Raw genomic sequence first — 17,852 nt, forward strand, 5'->3', positions numbered from 1 at the left:
CAGTCATGGGGAAAATTGTCTTTACTTTCTTAAACCAAATAGCTTGTATTAATGTGACCCTGGAGGATTCCTCTGCAGGAAAAGAGAATGTGAAGCCAATGAAATGAAAAGATGCCACCATGGTATTTTTAACTACGTTGCTGTAAGAATGAGTGCAACCACAGTAAGGCTGCTTGTGACAATATGCCAAGATGCAGCATAATGCCTGTTCAGAATCCCATTCAGGATGACATAAAATAATGTGCAGAGTTTATTTATGAAGGACTTGATTTAATATATACCAAGAATTACTGTGATTTAAGAAGCTTCAGGAAAAGGTATTAGAAGGAAGAAATTTCAAAACATAGAAGTCTGCCAAAGGAGAAGAGAAAGAGCAAGAGCAATTAACAAAGGCATTAAAGGGTTCAAAAAGATATGTACAAGAGCCGGGGGAAAAGTTCTTTTCTAGAAGGACTTTTCACAGGTAACTGGAGTACAGCTTCAGCTGACAATTGAAATCTCAGTGGAGGAAGTATGTGAATCAAACTGAGACACTCAAGTACAGTAAATTATCACCACCATATGGCATCCTTCTGAGGATTCTGAAGTAAATAAAGTGTGAAATAACAGTCATACGCCATTGCGGGAAATGTTGCTGCAAGGTTGTCTTCAATATTCAAAAAAATGTTAATATAGCTTCTGTATTTTCTTTAAATTTGGAGGACCAAGGGATAATCCCTGAACTCTGAAATAATGTAGTAGTCCTAGGAAATCTAGGACTAGATTTTCTACTACTATTAGGATGTAGTACTGTTAGAAAATAGAATGAAAATTCTCTAATAGAGCCACTACTCTGTCTTGGTTTACCTTACTTAGATTAAAATGTGAATGTAATTTAAAGTTAGCATAGCATATATTAACTAGATTAATTTAACTAGCATGGGTTAACTGAGCTATTAACTAACTTGCTTATCTAAATTCCTGCTTTCCAAAAAGAATGTGGTTATGGGTTCTACACATTTTTAAATTACTTGGTTTTTTTAACAGAAGTGGTTACTCTCCAAAGCCTTCAGCAGAGGACAGTCATATCTCTCATGATGAATTTGGGCAGATCAGAAATGTATAGATGGTTGCGCCATTATCAGTTCCAAGGGGGAACGAAGGGGAGAGAGAGATTAGAAGCAAAAATAATACTTTAGCCTGTAACTTGCTTCTCCCCAGGTGACAGCAACCGCTGTAGTTCACCTTATGCCAGAGAGTGCCATTTAAACATCAACTATTTTTTCTGTTGCAGACTTTTAGCAACTTTCTCTCTCACTCCTTTAAGCAGCCTTGAACTTCAACTTGCCACTACATATAAGGGACAGGGGGACAACTCTGTGGGCTTCCCAGAAAATCACAATTTGATTTTGTATCAAGTGCATGGCACCTTTCCAAAATACATTTAAGTAGGTGAAATCATATGCTTGGATGTCTTCTATTAGTCTTGAGTTGGCCAGCTTTATTTTTCATTTTATCCTTTTTCCTCAGGCAATGGGTGGCATTATCATACTAACTAAATGTTAGATATCATTAATTTTGCACGTGATCCACTTCCACTTCATGTGCCTTTCTGGCATTTTCTAGAATCGCCTCTCCTCTTTTTGGTTTGGAAACAGAAGAGTAAAATCAAGACATTTATTCAGGAAGCATTCACTGATAGGTAGACTCAAGTGAGGTTTCCTACAATGATTAATAGTTGGCAGATTAATAGTAAGGCTGAATTTGCCTGCTGCTGTCCTTATCTGGTAGCAGCAGTAGACAAAGGTGGGTGCGTAGCCGCCATACAGCTCCTACATGGCTGCTGCTTCCTTCTACAGGGATAGCTTCCACAGAAATCAGGGCTTCACTGTTCTTAAAGTTAATGTCCCTTCCTCAAAGAGGTGATTAACAACTCTTTGTTAAACAAATCAACAAATTCTTTTTGTTTAAATTAAAATCAAATTTTAATTTGCAGGTGAGATGGAAGAAAAACTGGGTTGAAGGTATGCCCCTAATTTATTTAAAACCTTAATTGGTATTGTTGGGTGCATTGATGGCCCAAAAAAGAAAAGGGAAGGACATGGATTGTACTGGTCACTTTTACTTTAGCCAGATCATCGTGGTATCTGGATCTTCAGCTCTTGCTTAGGGCACATCTTCTGTTGCAGTGTGCTTTAAGCCTACATGAGGGGCATAGACCCTAATGCTCTTGTTTTCTGGATATTTTTTTTTCCTGGCCTGCTTGCTCTGGCATAGAAAAATCTTGCATATGAATATACTGCTTTAAGAAACAGAAGAGTTTGCAGCTGTTGAAAGTGGTCAAACAGGTGTTGTCCTTTTCTGTTTATTTGTTAAAAAAAATTGTTGATTGTTGATTATTTTCCTGCATATTCTTGTGCTGCCCTGAACAGGAGCTTCATCTTTAGCCAGTAGAATCTGTTTGGTAACTATCAGAATACTAAAGGTGACCTGGTAAGCAGCTCCAATTTCTTAACAAGTGAATCTTTTTATTTAAGACCCATCTTCAAGAAAGGATAGTAGTTTCAAGTGGGACACCGTACTCCACCATGTGTATGGTTGTTTGGTAGAGTCAAGTCATCAAGGACTCATTCCTAAAGCAGTGTTCTGCCTCAAAATTGTCTGTTCTGCAACTGATGAAAATACTTCTTAGGGGATTTATTTTTCATACAGTTAAAGGCTGGACCAACTGCATCCCATAAAAGTTTTAATTGTAGCATGGAGTTCTCATTACAGGATGTCTTCAAAAGACATTGGGAACAGTTTTACTTCAATGAATACCATAGGAGACTCTGTGAACATTCATGACACTATACACTGAAGTGACACTTTGTCAGAGGTTACTGCACTGAATAATAAATTTCCCAAATATAAAAAATATTAGTTGTGTTTGGCCATTTGAACCTTCTTGCAGCATCAAATGACAATAAAATTGAACTTAGTAAGTATTCTTATCAGAAATTGTATAGCTCATTATACAAAGTAATGTAAAATATATAGATCAGAATGTAGTAACAGCTGAGTTAACAGACTTGGGCACCAGTTGGGATTTGCAGACGGAACTTATAGAAGTCCTTTCTGTAGATGAAACCATGGTTGGGCATCTGGGGGAGACTTTTTCCCCACATATCCTAGGTTATGTAACCTTTCAGCTAGCCTGTAAGATAGTATGTATATTATTGGAAATACAGAGTAGTGTGAGGACACCCAAAAGGGAAGGATGTGGTTCCCATTGTGAAGACTGCCACTACTAAAATTGTGGATTTCAACCTTCTTCTGGATTGTAGGCTTGAAAGCAAGAAGGGGAGATTTTCCTGTAACACTGACAGTATCTCAGTTCTTCATCGTTTCATAACTCCTCTGTTCCTCCAGTACAGATGAGTGAGTGCAAACTCTTGATGCCAACAATTATAGTCAGATTCACGCTCCTGCGTTGGAAGGTCTGAGCTGCTGATGATTTGCCGGGTCCCACAAACAGAGAGGATGCAAAAGAAAATTGTGCCTCAGAAATATTCATGAAAATATTTTGGGTTTCTGCATTATAAAAATGAATAAAGCAAAGATGGTGTCTGTCACAGAAAGCTGATGCTGAAGCATTTTGACAGAATGATCAGATCAGCAGTGCTTGTATGTGCAGAAGGTGGGCATTTGTGTTTGTAAATCAGTTGTTTCCTCAGATAATAATCTCAGTGATCACAGGAATAGTATTAGTGAGCATCTGACTATATAAGACAGAATAAAGTTGATCACTATGTTATGCTTTTTAATTTAAAGACTCCAAAAGGTTTTTCAATTATTTTTGAAAATTAAATATTACTATGAAATTTCAATGCATAACACTGTAAGAAATGCATTACTAATTTAGTGTTATGTATCTTCAGTTTAGTTTCTTCTAACTTTAGTTTCCAAATGGATTAAAGTCGCAGTCCTCAGTACAATGTGCTACAAAATTCCAGTCTTAAGAAAACAGAAAAAGATGGCACAATTTAAGAGACAAGTGCAAGTGAAAACAGTTCTTCGAGTGTAAATGATACACAATGGAGAAAAAGAGGAAAATTTATTTTTTAAATTTCCTGATCACTTGTCTGTGCTCAGTAATATCACTCCAGTTAGCATCTAATTTAGCTCTCTGATGTAACAGAACCTGTTTGGGTCAGAAGAGATAGAAGGTAACTTCTGTCTTTTTCCAGAAGGAAGGAACATGGGGCTGAATCATGGTTCTTATGGTAAAATTTTCATTTCTATTTATATTAGCATTATCATTTGGTGCAATATTATCATGTGATGATCTTATATCCCTGAAGTGGTGTCTGGTTTTGCCCTTTTCACCTGCAAAAAAAAATACAGACTTAGGAAGTTTAAACCACAGGGGTTTTTTTACAAGGTTGATCTAAACAAAACTGTTTGGAGCAGCACATTGCAAAGTGGAAAGTAAGTTAATGAAATGCTTTATTAAACTGTCCTCAAATTTTAAGCAACCCTGTCTCTCCACTCCTAAAAAGCCTAAAGAGTAAATACCCCAGTGTATTGCAATGAAGACGACTATTCCTATAGTTCAGGCATAGAATAGAATTAAATCTTAGCTTGATATTGCTGACCTTTCTGCATTTAGGAAGTCTGAGGAATGTGGATTGCTATTTTGGAGGATTATTGAAAGAGTAATAATTTCATACTGTCTGTATTCTCACAGGTATGTTTTCTATAATCTCCCCTTCATCAAAATGTTGTCCAATTTTTACATTAGGTAAACTTTCTTTTTAGTTTCCTACTGAGGCTTGTATTCATAGTTTTCAGTTGATAACAAGACTTACTCCTGGATATGTAAATGTTGACGTAGTCCCCTGAGTCTGATGCAATTAAGCCATTAGTGAATAAGTATAGCTTCAGTACAGCAACTGAGTGCACAGTAAAACTTCAAACTTGGCCCAGGTTTTCTGAACGAAGAAGTCCCAGATAGATAAAGACTTCCAAGCTTTTCACAAACCCCATGGTTTGTACAAACCTCCTCTACCAGCCAAGAAGTAGAAGAAGAACCTGTATGTTCTCCCTTGGCGGCTGGGTGGTCAGATTGTGAAAGGATGCAGGGAAGTAGCCCTCTCCCCTGGCCTTGTTCTGAGAATATTTTATGAAGGTAGGGGATCTTAGGGGTATCGAAGTTTCAGTGGATGCTACTGGTACTGGAACAGCATTTTGAGACAGGGTTAGATTTTGAGACCTGGGATTCAGCTACAGTTCAGCTGTCTGTAACTGTCTATCTGAGAGTCATCTAAGCTTCGTTTATAGTTAATGGAGAAAAGAGAGAGGCACTTCCAGGGTGCAATTCATCTCACCTGTTTTAGACATCTATTTATGGATGAGATGACTCATTCCTTAGAAATGCCCATTTATCTTTGGCAATATCCGTGTAACACCTTTCCTAGTTGGAGTTAGAATAAAAAATATTTCATCCATCATGGGTGGAGAGAGTGTAAATGTGTAAATGTTAACGTTGCTTTCATTTTGCTTAATCGAGAATTTTACATAAAGACCCTTCCTTTTGTAATTGTAAATCATAGCTCTTTTAGCACCGATAACATTTTCTTAAACAATATTTAATTATCGCTTATGTTGCTTTGTTTGAATTATCCCTCTCAATGAATTCTACTCAGAATTGTTTTAGTAAATGGGCTCTTTCTGAGTAATAAATGTGTTTGAAATGTGTGTGTAGGTAAGAATTAATAATGAGTACTATACGTTGTCCACCTGTAATAATGTGATCAGATGTCGAGGCCTTAATTTTTGGTTCAGTAATCAGTCTATTTGCTACATGAAAAATACTACAGAAGTGGTTTTGAGGGTGGTGTAATAGTGTGTGCTTCAAAAGAAATTCATGATAGTTTTCTGAGCTGTGATTTATTCTTTTTTCTGTGATAGCATGAGACTTTCCATCTTGTTCTGTTGTTATTTCCTAACCGAGACCAAATTCACCAATGTAAAGCAGATTTACTATGTATTCTAAGTAGGTTTTAAAAGATTTTTTATTTCTGTAAGTGGTTTTTTTTGTCTAAACACATACTCAAAAACTTGTGAAATTTTATTTGTCAGAAGATCTGGATATATTCTATATTTTGCATTCTATGTTCTAATTACACTCCACACATAATAATGTAAAGCACCTTTACTTGTCTGCCTCTACATTCCCTCCAAGATAAAGTGTTCAATATTTCAGCACTCCTAGTTACTCGAATGCTTGCACCAACTTTCAGTCATCCTATTACATTCACTTGCTTTAATAAACAAGCATTTCTAAATTCTTGCTTAATTACTTGTGCTTCTGGCATTGGTTTAGAAATTATTAAATAATCTATTCTCAATATGCCCCCTATTTGCTTTCATAATACCTGGCATGAAAATTACTGTTGTATAATATTACGACCTCCAGACCCTTTGCTTTTGTTCTGCTATCTCTAAGAGTCAAGTCTGATAAACTTGTAGAAGAGTGGTTGTTCTAGTTATCTAAAAGCCATCAGAACCACATTGCCTTCAGTTTTGTAGATGGTATCTCACACTGAAGGAACCAGAAGTATGTTTTGTGTATATTTTCTTCTTCAGTTTTGTTTGTTGGTGCCCCTGAAACCTTCATGTGAACTGCTGTTATTTCTTATAGCATATTTCATTAACTTTCAGTCCTTGCCTACTATCCTTGGGATCCTTTCTGGCTTTGCAATGCATTATGCATTTTTTCCTGTAATGAATGCACCATTCCTTTTCCCTCCCTGCTGTACTACTGAGTTGCGTGTTTACTTGTCTTAACGTCCAGTCTAAAAAGAAAGTTTGTTTCTTCGGACTGCTCAAAGTCCTGCTGAACCTATTCTGCAGGTCTTTAACATGTTTGTAGATTAAGTGGAACAGATTAATCTATTCATACATTATCATAGTGCAGATCGCTGTTTCTTTTTCCTACCTAAATTTTTATTTCACTGTAATATGCTGGCATCTTTGAATACCTAATACCAAGTGATCCATGTCTTGATAAGATTGATTGATTTTATCTTTTTGTTGCAGAGAAATCACCTTCTAAGTCGAACTGTTTGTAAGTCCCCTTAAAAACCCCTAATAAACATCCTCCCTGCCACAAGAACCCTAAATTCCTATTAATTCTTTTTACCCACAACTGTTAGGTTTAACATCACAGGTCATGATGATGTTTAGTATCTGTGACCAAAAACCATGAGAAGGAAATTTTTTTACTTTGTAGTATTTGGGGGGAAATTAGAGCATTTTATATGTGACTTTATAAGGTTTGTGTTTAAGTAGGTATGATCTGTGTGGTAGTCATGCATATGTAGGTTTTATGTGAAATCATATTTACCACGTTGACATTCCAGGCAGAAAGGAGGAAAATTAGCATTTTTTAACTGGAAGAGGTAGTTAATATGAAAAATAAAACAATATAATATCCTATTTTTTTCTATTAGTAGTAGTATTATTATTACTCTAGTCCAAAACACTCAGTCTGAAACATGCAGGCACTTCTTGCAGGCAAGAGTTATATTGATTGCATTTGTTTCAGGGTTAGATCCATGTGCTAGAGTCCTACTTCAATGAAAAAAGTCGTATTTTTCTTGAAAGCCTGTACTGACAGTCTTCCCAATTAACCAGTGTACCAGCATTCCTTCTTCCCTTCCTCTCACCCAGAAAACCACACACAATATGTGATTTTTTTAAAAAATCTGATTTCTCTTGAACAAAAAAGAAAATCCAATGCATCTCTGATTTTATTTCTCCTTTACACAATAGGATATATTTAGGTTTTTAATTTTCCTGTAAATGGGACTCTTTCCTAATACGTAAAATAATACTTTACTGTTTCTTTTTGGTTTATCTATGCTTTATCTTTTGCTTTGTGTTGTCTCTTTGCTCAAAATAAGGTTCTACTTCCTCTTTCATTTTTGTAATCCCAAATGCTGTGTATCAATGAAAGTACACCTCAGTTTTCTTCTATATCTAAGGGCAATGACAAGTATCAGTATTTAGTATTACACAATTCCTCTTCCCTAGATACAGTATTTCTTGAAAGTAAGTTTCACTCAGTGCTTCTAAGCCTCTAAATGTGAGTAATGTGTTTGTTTCATTGGAATGAAAATAGGGATAATTATGTTTGCTTGTAATGCATTGTATATGGTGAGATGTCTTTATCTTTATTAATCCCAGAAATTGTAATCTGTCCTTTGCAATTACTCACAATTTACATTTTGTCCATGTAACGAAGAAATATTTTGTTCTTATAATTCATGCATTTGTTTTGTACACATATATTTATATCTCTGTACTGAAACTCCTACAGTACAACATTTTAAAGTACACAGTATAAATCTCAGCAGCAGGAAATCTTAGTAAAATATCTGACTGTATAATCCATCTGGTCTGACCAGTTCTCATTCATTAGGAGTCTCTTATGATCAACATCTGGTAGGATTAGACTGCCCTGAACAACAAGGATTTAGCTTGCAGTACTTACATGCAGCTTTACTGAACCAAAAGGTCATCGGAAATATCTGTTAAAATCAAAGTAGTATGATTAATCTAAAAATTATTACATTTATTTTGTAACTGGCAGAGTTAGGATTAAATGAGTGAACTGTGCCTTTAAAAGTATAATCTGAAACCTAGTTTGCACCATCGATCAGTGGAGACCACTGAATCCAAACTATCGTCGTTAGATTGACATTTCATCAGGAACATCGCCTTTCTTTACTATTTTCCTGGGAAAAGGGGATAAAATTGGCTTGATAAAAATCAAATATTGTGGTCAAATGGATGGTAGCTATTTATTACTGGTCAGCAGGTGCTTGCGCTAATAATCCCATTGAAGTGAGCAATATCTGTTCACCTAAAACAAAATCAACATGTGTGCAACTTTTGTATCCTTGTGAGGTAGGGGATCATTTCTATATCGTACGCAGATAATCATCATACAGAGATCAGACAGGAAGTAAAAAACATGCCAACAACCAAAATTCAGTGTCAGGGCTCTAAGAGCACCAAAAGCCCTTTCTGACCCTGACCGCCCCGCTGAGGTGTCCCCGTCCCCCCCTCCCAGGACACAGGACCCTGTTTCAACTCAGCCCAGTGCCACCAGTCCCTGCCCCAGCGATGCAGCGGGAGTGCTGGTCTCTCTCTCTCTCCATCACAGCCATGCCTGGTGCGGATCCTGGTGGTTTGGACCATTTCCCAGCTTTTCTTCAGACCTGTCTTGTCAGTACAGAGCTGCCCAGCGATCACGGGTCTGGCTCTGACCCTGGTTATTCTCACCAGACCCGATCCTGTCCCAGACTCGTGGATGGACTTCCCAGCTTTACCTGGACCTGCCTTACCGCTGTGAATTTGCCTGGAGGTGTTTTCTCCAAGCCTGTCCTGCTCCCCTCACCGGGGTGCTGGCTGGTGAGGTCCCTGGTCCAGGGGCTGTGTTACTGCACTCCCATCCCTCTTCCTCAGGGAGCAGCCGGCCCATGGCGCAACCCAACATTCGCTTCCCTTCCTTAAACCTACACTCATCCTTCCTGATACAGACCACAAGAGTGCTGCAATTTGGTCTTGTCTAGACTTTTTTTTTTTTACAGCCCATTTAGTCATTTTATCTACTCGCTCAATTTGCTAGAGATTAAAGAAATTAATTTCTTCCTTGGCAATGCAAGTTCTTGGCTCCTCAAACCCCCTGTATTTCTTCCTTCACAGGTGCAGGGTCAGGGACTTTGTTGTTTGCCTCTCAAACATCACTGAATTTGATACAACAGCTATGAGGTAGGCAAGTGTTGCTGCCATCCATTTCACAGAAAAAAAAGATACAGCTAGACTTGGTAGCAAACTTTAAAAGCTTATTTCAGTCATATGAGCTGTATCACAGAGCAGCTCTGGCAGAATGAGGGGTAAAAGCCAGTTCTCTTGCATCCCATCTTCTCTTGTGCCTCAAGCACAAGGGCCATCCGTTTCTTCCTGCAACTGTGCCCCTTACACATGATGCAAACCATTCATTTTTTGGAGCTTGCTCCTGGGTAAACATATTTGCACCTCAGTAAGTTTTGAAGTTGACCACACATAGATCTATTAAATGTGCAGTATGGTGACATACTGATTTCATCTAGCTTTGAATGCAGAGCAGTGTAAAAGCACTCTTTTTTTTTTTTTTTTTTTTTTTTTTTTTTTTTTTTTGCTGTGAGTGAAGGACTAGGGTGTCTGAGCAGTGGTTTGTGAAACCTTCTAGGTTTATTGATGATCAGGTCTGGTAATTCCTGTTTTGGGAAAATGAAATGTTGGTGTCTTTAAAGTGCCTAAAATTTATATAAACAGACATAGAGCAAACCTTCATTAAATTGTAACAACGGACTAAAACCACATAGCATTATACTACTGTATTATAAGTCAGTGCAAGATTTACTTAGGAACTGCAGATCCCCACCAGAGCTTAATGCAGTTTTGTTACAACTTTCTACAGCAGTTTCCTGCAGTTGAAATTATCCTGTTCTACACAATAAAGAAGCAGAAGTACAGTAATTTACAATTTTCTTTACTTAGAGCTGGTGGAATGAAACAATTACTGCTGTGCTCTAAAACCGCTTGTACCACTGGTGATACGCTTTCCAGGACTGCAAGCATCTGCTAAAACAAAACATGCAGCATTTTGTATTTTGAGTTTCACAATTTTAATCCAAAATCGCAACGTTTGCTACAGGAATTGGCAGCTCTAGAACTGGAGGTGAGGCTTTGCAAATTCTGATGTTGGACCCATATCCAAATTACAAGATTCTGTAGTTAAATTTATTTGAAAGAAGTGAAGAACTTCCACAGGAAGAAAACCACAAATTTCAATTCTGTGCGATATTTAGAAAGAAAGAAAAGAACCTGAGGATGGTGAAAAAAAGGTATGGAAATAGGAAACAGACTGGAAAATGTAGTGAAAATACCCCCAGACCAGGCACAGGATGAGATGTGTCAGACTAGTGGTCATAGCATTGAAAGGGGGAAAAAAATATTGTCTTCTAAAAAACCAATGTAAACCTTGTAAATTCTTATTAAGCTCCTAATACCTTGTTGTGATAATGGGAAAGAAACACCTTTCTTTTGGCAAAATCTCCACAACAGATGCATCTGAAAAACATCCAATATCTGATTGTGGCAGTGAAGTGAAAAGGTTTCCAACTTCTCTGGCACCAAATCTAATAAGGTGTGTCTTTTGGGAGGTTAGTCAGTAGTTCAATAAGAGCTCTGAAAGCTGCAGAGTATTGGGCTTCTAGCAGACGGGGCAGGGGTGTGTCAAAGAAATTTCTCAGTGACTGAATGTAAGTGTTGCTTGTAAAAAATTCATATCATTGCTCACAAAAAAATTCATATGCAATTGAATACCTCAATTGCAGAGTTCATGAACAAGTTCTGAAGGGAAGGAATCACAGCAGGTCAGCAGACAGTCTGAAGTGTAATTTTTATAATCAAGTGTCAGCCTTGTGCCCTCCACTGAAGCCTATCTATAGGTGTTAGTCTATTTAGTAATATTTAATGTGTATTTATTATCATTTTTCTCATGTTAATAATGATCTAATTTGACTAAACAGTATTTGATGAATCAGCTGTTTTCTACTCAGATCACCTGAGTAATGTTAATCTAGTCTCTGAGATTAAAAGAATGACTAGAAATGGCTCTAGAAAACAAGCAAGAAAATATCAGAAAAGCAAACCTGCAACTAAAAAATTTCTTGTTTTACAGAAGAAGGTTGAACAGTACGGGGTAGAAGCATATGGCAAGTTGTATGCCTTTGGAAAGTACAGTTCTGTTAGCTAAGGAAAATTTTACTTTTTCTAAGTCACATATGATAGTTTTAGTGAACTTTCATACTAGGTAGAAGGATTTTGGACATTAGTTAAGCTATGATCAAGAGAGGTCTATTTTCTTTTGTTATCACTCATGGTTTGTTTCAGAAAAGCAATTTTATTTTGTATCGAGAAAAACCTGTATCATAAGGAGCAGTTAATGGCATTGCTGGAGCTAAAATATCAACCATTCCTACAGAGTCACTACTGATCTTTTTTTGTCAGTGAATACATTTTCACAGAATGTGCTTAAAAACTGATTATAACATCACAAAAGTATGAAGGGTATAACTCAAATTTTGGCAGACTGACCATTCTGACTGTTGCTTCTGTAAAATAAAATAATTTTTAATTAAAAAATCACCTATATGTCCACTTGTTTTAATCATTGCAAAAGGCTATAATGTAAAAATATGTCTTAGTAATTTTAAAGCAAGGCTAAAAGGGATAAGATGAAGCAGAAGCCATGAAAGAAGTAATTAAGGCAGCCAGTGTAGTAATAATCTTCAGGAAATACTTCATTGGTCAACCAAGAAACTTGGCAAAACCAACTTAAAGGGACCAGCAAAAAGATGGAATGCTGTTTGAGCATCAATTAATGCAATTACTACATTGCAGAAACCAGATTATGCTTCTTTGTCTTGAAGAAATTTGCAAAAGTACAAAGATAGTTTTAATGTTCCTCTTTTTTTACCAAAAACTGTGCTGTGATCTAAAACAGTTAAGCAGCCTACCAAAAAAATATATCAGTTGCATGGTAAACATTATGGCATGAAATACACCCAACAGAAACACTAACATGTATAGATTGGGAGGATGCTCACAAACATATATTAAAGAAAGGCTGAAGGATTACTGAAGGGATGAGTTTGTCTTGAAAGTAAAGCTGCCAGCAGAATGCAGAAGTCTCACCTGTGACCTTTTATATCTCATTGCATCCCCTTGCTCTTACTGTATAGTTAGGCATGAGTGTCATAAACTTTCAGCAGAGGAAATTTAGCAATAGCTGGGTCTTACTTTTGCATAGATAAAATGCCTTCTCATTATATAAACTTTGTGGTTATTTCAATTCAAATGAAGAAGTTCCTGCTCCTGAAGGACATATACCACCACTTCCTCTTCTTTACTTGGCCATGTCACTGTATATCAAATACTTTCAGATTGTTTTGAATGGACTGTGCTTCTCTCTCAAAGGAGGTCTTGGAAAAGGAGAGTTAAGAGGGAGATTTAAAATACGTAATTGCAGTGACACATACAGAAAGTCATTGGAAAGTATCTGCATATGATTTATAGACTTCTAAATTTTCCTGTTTAATATCACATATATTTCTCTTCCATGTATTGTATTATCTGCGTTTGCACGTGAGATATCTGTTTTACACTGTGATTTGCTTCTCCTATTTCTTTTATAACAAAAAAATAAACCAGTCAATCAGTACAATGAATGTGATCATAATTTTATTAAATTAAAGTCAGAGTGCCACTCTCTTCATTTCAGTCTGTAACCATGTTATATCCAGCTAAAATTATTTTTGCTCATCTACTAGGAATAGTAATGTGGAACTCTGTTTTTGCAGTCATGTGGCTGGAGCAAAACCAGCAGTGATTAAGACAGAAAACCTTGAAGTAGTTATATGGAAAAAAACCCTAAATCTGTAAACCAGATTTCTTTGTATGTTATCTGGCTTCTTTGTGCTATTAGGCAGCTCAAAGAGGACAGAGTCTTGGCACTATTAAAAAAAAAAAACAGGTGAGAAAATCTGTTGGTACATGGTTGCCTGTGTCACCTTTAAGCAAACCATACTACTTGCTGCCTCATGATAAGATGCATGCTCTAAAATAAGAGGAGGGCACAGAGGAGTTCATTAAGCTTTACCAATCCCTAAGTGATGTAAGCTAAGCTCTGCTGATTCATGCTAGGACCAGCTGACTGGGATTTCAAATCAGTACTCAGCACTGAGAATATGTAAGAGTTTCCTTGATGAGTCTTTTCCCTTTATGCACTCTCAAACATCACTTTGGCTACAAGAAAGCTTTTGGTCTTAACAGCACTGGAAATACACAAGAATTGTCCATACCCACGTAGCAAAGTGGGAGCCCACTGTGAACGTTTCGTCACACGTAGTAAAGCTCTTTACGTAGTACACCTCTTGATAGTAAATTATGGTCGTAAAAGAACAGTGCCTTGATCAGATTTTAGGTGAAATGGAAAAAAAATGTGGGTGTATATATCATCGTCAAGATCATTGCTTGTCATTACAGTGATAAATATAGTCCATCTGCTTCCTCCTCACTGAGTCTCAGTTCACTAGTTTGCCTTTTCTCAACTTCTGACAGGTGAGGAATGATCTGACTGGCGTCCTGTATGGTGAAGACATCGAGATTTCAGATACAGAGAGTTTCTCCAATGATCCTTGCACAAGTGTAAAGAAGCTTAAGGTATGTGCTGCTGTTTGAGAAATAAAGAGAAAGTGGTGTTTATGTCATGGCATTTGATTTATATTTTTTTTTTCCTTTGAAGAAGGCTAATAAAACAAAATTTGCATAAGAAAGATACATTACTACATTCCATTGCATAGTAAGGTCAACAAATTGCATCTTGAGGGCCTAGTCCTGCTTAAGTCAATAAATGTCTATGCACATAGTAAATATTTTTATAGTTCCTGATGGGGCACTAAGTAAAGCAAGTTGTTGCTGGCTTAATGTTTGTACCTAAAGCACTGGTCTTAGTGATATATTTGTGAAACCTCTTGAGGTTTGGAGCCAAAACCCGTGTAAGGTAAATTATCATGTAGCAAAAGCATTGAGCATCTTTCCATTAACTTCATTACACATTTTAAATTGAATTCTTTGCTTATATCATCTGCATTATTTCATATGAATCACAGAAAAAAAAGGAAAATAGATTTGATAGCAGAATAATTTACCATCCTTCTCTTATTATAATGATTTATTAGGCTCCTGGCATCTCATAAAATTAAAACTATATTTTAGCATTACCATGCAGTGCAACCAACAATAAACTAGACATAGCGATATGAATCTTAAACTGCATATGAACATGAAAAAAGTTATTGGACAGCAAGAGAAAGCACTTTCAAATGGTGAAGATTGAATCATTGCTAGCATCAAATAAGTATGATACACAATCAAAGCCACAATCCTGCAAATACTTAAATATGTGTAAAATAGGCTGAAAAACCCCTAATAAACTGAATGGCTTTAAAGCCCTAAAATTAAAGCAAGGATATCGACCTCTATCAGACTAGACCATTACTGAAGCTAACTGGAAAAGGTGTGAAGCATGGTAAACCATATGTGCTTTATTATTCCTAGAGTCTAGAGATGCAAGCCTGAATGTTTATAAATAGGTAAAGATTATGTTTATAGGAAGCCATTTGTGCCTGTCCAGTCTAAGCCAGTTTGCATTTCCTATCTTGGGTTGAAAAGACTCCAGTATATATTATCAGTAAAGTCCACATTTTTTACATGGTCTTTAACCCCTGGCATCAGAAAGCTAACAATTCTAAAGGCAGAGCTATTTAAACCAATGAATGATGTAATAACAAGAAAAAAGCATATAAGATGTATATTTAGGCTGAAGGTTAGAAGAAGCAATGAGATTGTAGCCTTCCCGTACGTCAACAACACGCTGTTTGTTTTATACGGAAGACCAGAAGACTCTAGCAAACAATACACTAAAGCTATTCCTTCTTCAAAACAAATTACTACAATAAATAAGCAATTATCTAGACAATTGCTTATTCTTGACAGGAATATAAGGTTACTTGTCCTTAGGTACAACTTAGCTATCCAATTCTAAAAATGTTCATTCCTTTCTTCAAGATGTAAACCTAGCATGGGTAAACTGCTATCTGCTTACTGTACTTGTGATTCAAACAGACATAAAATACCTTTTATTTTCATAAAAACATTTTAAATTAATGAAATTAATGATTATGCAATACAAAATAGAAATATCTGGTATGATTTGCAGAAATATATGTTTTATATTTGTCCTAGCAACACCTTAATTTTCACTGCATTGACTCCAGCCTCTTTGAATCACAGTTGGAAAGTAAATTCATGTTTAAGGACATCTTTAGAACTCATTTTTGTGTTCAGAGAAAGGGATGTTGGAGGATGTGCATTTGTACATCAACTTAAATGTTTAAAAATTCTAAGCACGCACAGGCAAATTGTATGAGCAATAACACTTCTGCTTCCAACTTTCTTGTATCTTGCACGTAGGACAAAAAAATTGCAATATATGAATTCCAATTCAATGAAACAGTTTCCATCTGATTTCCCAAATACAATAGGTGTTTTGGATACTGACCAAACACCATCTCTCATTCTAACAGTCAAGTTAATTAAATATTAAAATTTTGGGCCATAAACAGGTTTGGATGCAGCCTCAATCTAAGTGAGTGACATGCACACTAACACTGATACCAGCAAGTTTTGCCAGCATGTTACAATGGTGGGAGCTGGTATCTTCCAGTTCGCCTTCACCATCAGTGATTCTATAGCTAAGGTCAGAGGCTTGTCTATAGTTCTTCAAGTGGACATCCAGGCATTTAGAAGGCAGAACATGTGGATACCTCTATTGACAAAGTTACCCAGCTTTGAGTAGATGTATTGATAACATCTTCACTGTCAGATACATGGTAGAGGATAAGACAGAGTATCTGAGCTGTTCAATTTAGATATTTCATAAAGAGCCTGCCAAGACATTGACTTTTCCTGGCAGATGAGATATTGTAGCAATCCTTCTCTGGAAAGCTGTGTAATACAACATTGTGGTGTTATTCATTAGAAATGAGACAGATTAAAATCTGATCACAGAAGGGAAGCTCTGCAGGATGAAAAAAAAAAAATAGCTGCCTATTCCAGCATAATGTGCATCACTCAAAAACTCTGAAAAGGCTAAAGAGTGCCTCATATCTGAGGCTGTTAGAAATGGCAGTGGAGGAGACAAGTTGTTCTTCATCCCTTAGTGGAGCATCTTAGATGTCTTGATCCTCACTGTCTTCAGGGTTTATACTACTCAGCTGCCTGTAGTACCAAAGGCACTTTATATTTAGTGGATGAATAATATCCTCACCTATATGAAGGAAAGAAGGGAGCATTCATTTTTGAGGCTCTGCTATAGTCTGCATTTATAAAACATGTTTTTATGGAGAATCCGCCACAACTGTGGGTAGTTGAAATGTAACTGTTCTTCATTTTCTTGTTTGAACTTTAGTCCATATGGGAACATATGTATTGCTTACTGAGGGGCAAAGCTTAAACGCTGATATTGCTACTCTAATCTCTGAGAAGAGTAAATATGACAGCTCACCATCTGGCAAATGGTCTAAACATTGGTCTTTTTATATAAGTGCAGTTTTGGGAGTTGCCTTCCCCCTGGGATGTTTTTAATCATCTCCTAGATCACCTGCCTAGTTCCATGAATTAAAAACTCTTCTGTCAAATACGCTTTAGCTCCATGCAAGCAATTTACAACTCTGTGAGAAAGAAAGAGTACTTGACACTTTCTGGGATCCAGTGGGTGACTTTTTTGATCCCTGCAAGGGAGCTACACCGTGTTAACTTGCATTGGTCCCATGAGGGTTGATGTAAAGGAATAATAGTATATCCTTGCCAGGAGATCATACTGGTTGATAGTCAGATAACAGTGTGACTGAAGGGGGAAAAAAAATTATGCCCCAGTGAGTATTGGACGTGTCTCTTTGCATGAGACTATGATGAGGACATATACCCTGACCTATGAGCGCTGACATGAACCCAGCTCTGATAAACTTCAGTGCAGACTTTATTACCCATCCAGATAAAATCTCTGCAAGGGAATTTGAAGCTTCAGTGTCTCTTACGCAGGACAGAGCCAGCAGACCCAAGCATGGCATCAAATGGATCCAGGCTCATTTACCATCTTGGATGCAATTCTTCAGGAACAAATTTGGAGGAAATGTGGAAGAGGATGCAAA

At 36.8% G+C, this 17,852-nt stretch overlaps 1 protein-coding gene across 1 annotated transcript in view; it reads left to right on the plus strand.

Moving 5' to 3' along the window:
• Positions 1–17,852, plus strand: part of GABBR2 (gamma-aminobutyric acid type B receptor subunit 2) — a 484,603-nt gene that overhangs the window by 213,780 nt on the left and 252,971 nt on the right. The window contains exon 4 of the mRNA XM_075024282.1: positions 14,200–14,301. Within this exon, the coding sequence (XP_074880383.1) occupies positions 14,200–14,301 (102 nt within the window). The remainder of the gene's footprint in view (positions 1–14,199; positions 14,302–17,852) is intronic.

This window comes from Buteo buteo, chromosome 3 (assembly GCF_964188355.1).
Source record: "Buteo buteo chromosome 3, bButBut1.hap1.1, whole genome shotgun sequence".
In the NCBI taxonomy this organism is placed as follows: domain Eukaryota; kingdom Metazoa; phylum Chordata; class Aves; order Accipitriformes; family Accipitridae; genus Buteo; species Buteo buteo.